The 9,041-nt window shown below is 42.5% G+C and overlaps 1 protein-coding gene across 1 annotated transcript in view; it reads right to left on the reverse strand.

Moving 5' to 3' along the window:
* Positions 1-722: 722 nt before the first annotated feature.
* The window catches only part of LOC143291479 (uncharacterized), a 10,790-nt gene continuing 2,471 nt past the window's right edge, over positions 723-9,041 (reverse strand). The window contains exons 3-6 of the mRNA XM_076601357.1: positions 7,075-7,187; positions 4,575-4,778; positions 1,333-1,427; positions 723-832 (exon numbers count right to left, since the gene is read on the reverse strand). Coding sequence (XP_076457472.1) covers positions 787-832; positions 1,333-1,427; positions 4,575-4,778; positions 7,075-7,187 — 458 coding nt within the window. The 3' untranslated portion in view covers positions 723-786. The remainder of the gene's footprint in view (positions 833-1,332; positions 1,428-4,574; positions 4,779-7,074; positions 7,188-9,041) is intronic.

A 9,041-nucleotide genomic window follows, 5' to 3' on the forward strand; every position in this document is an offset into this window, starting at 1 on the left:
GGTGGGGGGGCTAGGGGGGTGTGGGGGGTCGGCGTGTGTGTGTGGGGGGGTCGGTGTGTGTGTGTGTGTGTGTGTGTGTGTGTGTGTGTGGAGCTGGGGTGTGGGAGTGTGTGTGGGGGGTGGGGGTGTGTGGAGTGCGGATGTGTGGGGTGGGGTGGGGTGGGTGTGTGGGGTGGGGGGGGGGGTGTGTGGTGGTAGTGGTGGTGGAGGTGGTGTAGCTGGCCATCAACACCCACTGTGTGTAGGACTCCAGGCCAAAGGCTCGTTGTCTCAGTGTCTATGGTTCACCATAGGATGGAAGGCGGAGAGGCTGAATGGACTGATGGAGGAGGAGTGTGAGGGAGGAGGAAGGAACAGCAGTAAAGGGAAGGAGGGCGAGGGGCGAGGGGCGAGGGGGGAGCGGGGTGTGGGGGGGGATTGGGGGGGGGGGGGGGAAGAGGGTAGGACGGATGTGGAGGAGGGGCGGAGGTGGGGGGTGGTGGGGTGTGTGTGTGTGTGTGTGTGGGGGGGGGGGGGTTCGGGGTGTTGGTGTGTGGGTGTGTGTGTGGGGGGGGGAGGGAGGGATGGGGGGGGGGGGGGGTGTGGGGAGGGTCGGTGTGTGTGTGTGTGTGTGTGTGTGGAGTCGGGGTGTGGGGGGTGGGAGTGTGAGGGGGGGTGGGGGTGTGTGAGTGCGGGTGTGTGAGGTGTGGGTGTAGGGGGTGTGGGTGTGTGAGGTGTGGGTGTAGGGGGTGTGGGTGTGTGAGGTGTGGGTGTACGGGGTGTGGGGTGTGGGTGTGGGATGGCAGGTCAGAGCGTGCTGTAGGAGGTGGTCTGTCGGCTCTGGGTCAGCATCCTGTGACAATGCAACACACACCTGTCAGCCGCGCGCACGCACACACATGCACACATCCAGACACAAACACACACAAATGTATCTCTCTCTCTCTCTCTCTCTCTCTATATATATATATATATAATTATATATAAACACACACACACACTCACACACAGGCATTCAGACAGACATCAGACAGACAGACAGACAGACAGACACACACACACACACAGATACAACACTAACAGACACAGTCAGATATTCCAGTTACATACACTCAAATATAGGCTACACACACACACACACACACACACACACACACACACACACAAACAAACAGACACACACATAGACACACACGCGCGCACACACAGACACAGACACACACAAGCACAAGCACACACACACGCACACACACTCAAATATCCCTTTCCACAATCACCCCACACAGCCTAAAAATACACACTGAGAGAGAGAGAGAGAGAGAGAGAGTGTGAACAGCGCAGGTAACAGCACACCTTTTATGGTCTCCTAACACAGAGTTACTGCCCATGGACGACACGTCACATCTGACCTTGACCCGAATATCAGAACACGTCAGCTTCCGATGAATCTGAGAAAACACACACACACAATGCTTTTTATAAGAGGCAAATCATTTCTTAAAAAACAACAACAAAAAACAAAAAAAATTTTAAACAAAACTTAAATCAATCATTTTCTATATGAAACACACACACACACACACTTTCACTTACTCGCATGCATACACAGTAATTTATCCCCCCCCTCCCTCCCCCCCCCCCCCCCTACACACACCCCCCTCGATTTTTTTTCCTACCCTCGTTTAATATCACTTACAGTGAAAAGACGTTAAACTAAAGGACGAACACACACACGCACACACATGTACACGAACACGAACACACACACACTCAAGAATATTTAATACTTTCACCCATTTTGGGGCATAGAGGATATTTCACACTAAAATCAAATATAATTATAGGAACATTTGTATTTTTTTTTCTTTTTTTTTTTTATCACAACAGATTTCTCTATGTGAAATTCGGGCTGCTCTCCCCAGGGAGAGCGCGTCGCCACACTTCAGCACCACCCACTTTTTTGTATTTTTTCCTGCGTGCAGTTTTATTTGCTCATCTTTGCAACATTACTTAAGTTTAACCAAATTGTCTTGGCTGTATGAAATAAATTACACAGAAATCCTCTTCCAACAAGAAAAATTAAACAATCATTGGGCTTTTTTTCTTTTCGCTAATGTATTGCAAACGATCTCTTCCGAATCTTTCTTCAGCAGAATAAGGCTGAGTTTTTTTTTTAAATCGCCTTTTCTTTTTATTTTAAATTACGAGTCCTACGTCATAACCATGTAATACGTCATTTACTTAACACACACACACACACACGCGACAATTCAAGTATAACTTTGGAAGATGTGGTGGTGCTATATGTGTTAGACACATGACAGGCGCAATAGCCGAGTGGGTAAAGCGTTGGATTTTCAATCTGAGGGTCCCGTGTTCGAATCTCAGTAACGGCGCCTGGTGGGTAAAGAGTGGAGATTTTTCCGATCTAACATGTTAACATAACTATGTGCAAACCTGCTTGTGCCAGAACCCCCTTCGTGTGTATACGCAATCAGAAGATCAAATACACACGTTAAAGATCCCGCCGTAATCCATGTCAGCGTTCGGCGGGTTATGGAAACAAGAATATACCCAGCATGCACATCCCCGAAAACGGAGTATGGCTGCCTTCATGGCAGGCTTAAAAACGGTCTTACACGTAAAAAAAAAAAAGCCCACTCGTGTGCATACGAGTGAACGTGGGAGTTGCAGCCCACGAACGAAGAAGAAGAAGAAGAAGAAGAAGAAGAAGTAGTTAAAGACACATTCCAAACAGAACTGCCATTATACACTGACAATCTGCTTCTGTGAAGGCAGAGCAAACAAACAGACATACTGACAGGCAGAACTGCAGAAAAACAGACAGACAGACAGAGAAATGTTTATGCAGTTACTGTTCTTGTTTCTTTTTTTCTTTTTCTTTTTCTTCCCCTCCAGGATGATTATGTACAAGACAGTTATCAAAATTTACATGATAAGCGGTTTGACAAGGAGGAACAGAGGAACAGAAACTGAACACAATTCACAGGAATAAGCATTATATACTTTTTTTTCTTCTGTTGCAAAATTGAAGGAAAGGACAAAAAAAAAGAAGAAAAAAAAAAGAAAGAAGAGAAAACACGAAAAGAAGATGGCAAATTACTCATGGCAGCAAAATATATGAAAAAGTATAAACAGGCACAGAACATAAATATGATTATATGGTTCTGATTTTTTTTTTTTTTTTTTTTGGTGCACAATGCAAAGCTTTTGAGTTCTCAAGCTAGAGAGAGAGAGAGAGAGAGAGAGAGAGAGAGAGAGAGAGAGACGGACAGAGAGACAAAGACAGACAGACAGAGAAACAGACAAAGGCAGGCATATAGTCACAGAGAGAGAGAGAGAGAGAGAGAGAGAGAGAGAGAGAGAAACGGACAGAGAGACAAAGAAAGACAGACAGAGAAACAGACAAAGACAGGCACATAGTCACACACACACACACACACACACACAGAGAGAGAGAGAGAGAGAGAGAGAGAGAGAGAGAGAGAGAGAGAGAATGAACGAACGAATTTTATTTCACGAGTGTAAGGGAATAATAACAAATTCTTTCTTTTTTTTTCTTCTTTTTTTTTACATCATACCCTCTGGAGAGAAAAAAAAGAAAATTACATGCACAAAAGCAAATTCTTCAAAAAAAAAAAAAGAAAAAAAAAAAGAGAGCGAGAGACAGACAGAGACAGACACACAGAGAGACACTGATGACGTAGCAAAGCACGAAGAGGATTCAGCAGTCAGAGAGAGACAGAGAGACAGAGACACAGACACACAGAGAGACACTGACAGCATGGCACGAAGAGGATTCAGCAGAGGCAGAGAGAGACAGAGACAGACAGAGACACAGAGAGACACTGAAGATGTAGCATGGCACGAAGAGGATCCAGAGGGGACAGAGAGAGACAGAGAGACAGAGACAGAGACTGACGACGTAGCAAGGCACGAAGAGAATCCAGCGGGGACAGAGAGAGACAGAGAGACAGAGACAGAGACACAGAGAGACACTGATGACGTAGCAAGGCACGAAGAGGATTCAGAAGAGGCAGAGAGAGAGAGACAGAGAGAGACAGAGAGACAGAGACACAGAGAGACACTGATGACGTAGCATGGCACGAAGAGGATCCAGCGGGGACAGAGAGAGACAGAGAGACAGACACAGAGAGAGACACTGACGACGTAGCAAGGCACGAAGAAGATACAGCAGAGACAGAGATAGACAGAGACAGAGACAGAGACACAGAGAGACACTGATGACGTAGCAAGGCACGAAGAGAATCCAGAAGAGGCAGAGAGAGACAGAGACACAGACACAGAGAGACACTGATGACGTAGCAAAGCACGAAGAGGATTCAGAAGAGGCAGAGAGAGACAGAGACAGAGACAGAGACAGATTCAAGATTCAAAAACTTTATTACTCAAGGATAAAGGTTTTAGGCAAATTGCCTAGTCTTCCAATCTGTCCTTGTGACAACAAAAACAGTAACGATAAGACACAACAATAATAACAATAGTAAATACTACCACTACCACTACTACTACTACTACTAATGATGATTATAGAGACACAAAGAGACACTGACGACGTAGCAAGGCACGAAAAGGATCCAGCAGAGACAGAGGAAGGCGATCCACTGCGGGCTGCAGTCCAGCTGGTGGCGGTAGGCCCGGTGGTTGGTCACGCACACACGCGCCCTGCGCGTGCGCAGGTTGTGGATGTCGTCACAGCTGGTGATGGCGTCACGATGCAGCATGTACCAGTCCAGAATCACCTCCGTCAGGTCTATCTGCACACACACACACACACACAATCACATGAACGTCATGGTTATGTGCACCTCATCACCTCGACTTGTGTTCTACACACCGCCGCATGACGTCATGGTGATGCGTGCTTCGTCACCCCTCTGTGTGTGTGTGTGTATATATATATATATATATATATAATGGCCTGATGACGTCATGGTGATCCTCATGTACGTCACCCCTATCTGCTGTGAAAACAACGGCCTGATGACGTCATGGTGACGGGTGTGTGTGAACACTTACCGTCTGTACTGTGAGGACACGACCATATGACGTCATGGTGATCCGATCTACGTCAGTCACACCTATTTATGTACACGTAACGAAATGGACGTCATGGTGATGGGCATGGATGCCTTATCAATGTGCAAACATGGTGATCCGATCTACGTCAGTCACACCTATTTATGTACACGTAACGAAATGGACGTCATGGTGATGGGCATGGATGCCTCTGTCATTGTGCATGCAACTAAAATGGCGTCATGATGAACAGCACATACGTCGATCATTCTTATTTGTGCGCAGACATTGTGCCCTTCTTCGTTCGTGGGCTGCAACTCCCACGTTCACTCGTATGTACACGAGTGGGCTTTCACGTGTATGACCGTTTTTGCCCCCCGCCATGCAGGCAGCCATACTCCGTTTTCGGGCCGGTGTGTGCATGGTGGGTATGTGTCTTGTCTCGATAACCCATCGAACGCTGACCTGGGTCACAGGATCTTTAGCGTGCGTATTTTGATTCTTCTGCTTGCGTATAGACGTGTGCTCAATTTGGGGATCAAGGCCCTCTCCCGATCCCCCCCCCCAACTCCCCCCGCCGCCGCCCCCCCCCCCCCCCAAAAAAAAAAATCACACACGTCAACAACAACAAAACAAAGCAAAAAAAAAAACAAACACCTTTCCCTGCCAGTTGACAGACGTGAAATCCAAGTTAAAAAAACAAAACAAACACAGACTGCATGTTGGATGCACAGTCACCTTGTCAGCCCACGATTTCTCGCAATCCCAAACACTCTCACTCACTTTTCTCTCTCTCTCACTTTCAGAGAAATTTGCGGGATTGCGAGCTTAAATCGCGGGCTTACAGACCTTCTATGATACCATATGATTGTCGTTCGTACCAGAACCCCACGAAAATGATAACTATACGGCGACTTTACTTCAATGTTAATGTTTACAAGTTCACACAGATGACAACCCCTTGCCCTCAACTCAAGTCTGCACGTGCTCACACGATCAGCTGACGTCATTATTGCCTTCACACGCGTATCATGACGGTGACCAGTTTTAGAACCTGAAGCCAGGTGGGGAAAGGGTGGAGATTTTTTACGATCTCCCAGGTCAACATATGTGCAGACCTGCTAGTGCCTGAACCCCCTTCGTGTGTAAACGCATGCAGAAGATCAAATAAGCACGTTAAAGATCCTGTAATCCATGTCAGCGTTCGGTGGGTTATGGAAACAAGAACATACCCAGCATGCACACCCCCGAAAGCGGAGCATGGCTGCCTACATGGCGGGGGGTCATACACGTAAAAACCCACTCGTGTACATGCGAGTGAACGTGGGAGTTGCAGCCCACGAACGCAGAAGAAGAAGAGAACCTAAAGTAAACAACAACAACAACAACAACAACAAACTCTAACAAGAACAAGAATTAACAACAACAAAAACAACAATGACAAAAAACAAAGAAACAAAGGCAAACGGCTATATATATATCTAAGTCTGTTTAACAGTTTGAAAGTTTTACATTGTTCCTCAATGACACACACACACACGCACACACACACACACACACACACACACACACACCATGCATTACTGTTACACACATATTGTTACGGCGACCAATACTTTTAAAGCATAATTTATTTTTTCTAAAATAAATTCCATTCATTCATTTAATTTAATTTTGTTCAACAGATTTAGAGATTGACATTTTCACTCGACGACAATCATACACATGATTATATCCTGTACAGAATAATGAAGGAGACAGGAACATCATGAAATAAAACAAAAAAAGAAAAAGAAAAAGAATTAAACGAGGTAAGTAAATAGTTTTCAAAGACAAACTTAATGTTACGACAAATTTTAAAACCACACACACACACGCACACACAACACACATACGCACGCACACACACACAAACGCACACACACACACAAACGCACACACACAAACACACACACACACGTACACACACAAACACACGCACACACACACATACACAAACACACACACAAGGTTTCGTAACACACAATTGCCAACCTCCAGGCAGAAGTGGCGGTCACGTGAGAGGCACGTGACAGCACGTTGAGCGGCCCTGGCCAATGATGGGCTGAGACTAGGGTGAGAGAAATTGACCAGTACGGCAAAGTCGTCTGCAACAACACACAATGACGTCCAGAGAAGAAAGACTGGAAAAGAATGAATCTACTTTATTGATAATAATAATGATAATACTAGTAATAATAATGATAGTATTTATGTAGTGCTGAATAATGATAATAATAGTAGTAATAATAATGATAGTATTTATGTAGCGCTGAATAATGATAATAATAGTAGTAATAATAATGATAGTATTTATGAAGTGCTGAATAATGATAATAATAGTATATTTATACAGCGCTGAATAATGATAATAATAGCAGTAATAATAATGATAGTATTTATGTAGCGCTGATTAATGATAATAATAATAGTAATAATAATGACAGTATTTATGTAGCGCTGAATAATGATAATAATAATATTAATAATAATGATAGTATTTATACAGCGCTGAATAATGATAATAATAGTAGTAATAATAATGATAGTATTTATGTAGCGCTAAATAATGATAATAATAGTAGTAATAATAATGATAGTATTTATGTAGTGCTGAATAATGATAATAATAGTATATTTATACAGCGCTGAATAATGATAATAATAGTAGTAATAATAATGATAGTATTTATGTAGCGCTGGATAATGATAATAATAGTAATAATAATGATAGTATTTATGAAGTGCTGTATAATGATAATAATAGTAGGAATAATAATGATAGTATTTATACAGCGCTGAATAATGATAATAATAGTAGTAATAATAATGATAGTATTTATGTAGTGCTGAATAATGATAATAACAGTATATTTATACAGCGCTGAATAATGATAATAATAGCAGTAATAATAATGATAGTATTTATGTAGCGCTGATTAATGATAATAATAATAGTAATAATAATGATAGTATTTATGTAGCGCTGAATAATGATAATAATAATAATAGTAATAATAATGATAGTATTTATGTAGCGCTGAATAATGATAATAATAGTAGTAATAATAATGATAGTATTTATGTAGCGCTGATTAATGATAATAATATTAATAATAATGATAGTATTTATACAGCGCTGAATAATGATAATAATAGTAGTAATAATAATGATAGTATTTATGTAGCGCTAAATAATGATAATAATAGTAGTAATAATAATGATAGTATTTATGTAGTGCTGAATAATGATAATAATAGTAATAATAATGATAGTATTTATGTAGCGCTGAATAATGATAATAATAGTAATAATAATGATAGTATTTATACAGCACTGAATAATGATAATAATAGTAGTAATAATAATGATAGTATTTATGAAGCGCTGAATAATGATAATAATAGTAATAATAATGATAGCATTTATATAGCGCTGAATAATGATAATAATAGTAATAATAATGATAGTATTTATGTAGTAATGACATTCCACGAAAGCACAAGGCTGGACTTCTGTTCACCAGAGGGTTTCACGTGCATAAAGACACTCAAAGGCATACTTGTTTTCCACACGTATTTTGATTGTTTTATGACTTTGGCCGCAGCATCGACAACCGCGAAGTAATTCATCTTCGTTTTGCTATTGTATAAACAGTAGCAGCAGCGGCAGCAGCAGCACCACCACCACCACCACCACCATCACCAGCTACAACAACAACATTGAAGAACAACAGAATAAATAACAAAAAAAGATGCTGGTTATTCTACACACAATAGCCACCCAAACAACAGATTTGGAGTCTCCCGTCCGACCGACGGATGAGTAGGCAGGCAGGCTTATCTGTCGGTGTGTGTCCTCATATGGGAGAAGAGGCCGATTCTGGATGCGCAGCACTTCCCACAGGTGTTGCAAGGGAAAACGTCTCCAGAAGTTGAGACCTGCTTCCTTCGCTCACGCT

Source organism: Babylonia areolata, chromosome 17, assembly GCF_041734735.1.
Source record: "Babylonia areolata isolate BAREFJ2019XMU chromosome 17, ASM4173473v1, whole genome shotgun sequence".
NCBI classification, from domain to species: domain Eukaryota; kingdom Metazoa; phylum Mollusca; class Gastropoda; order Neogastropoda; family Buccinidae; genus Babylonia; species Babylonia areolata.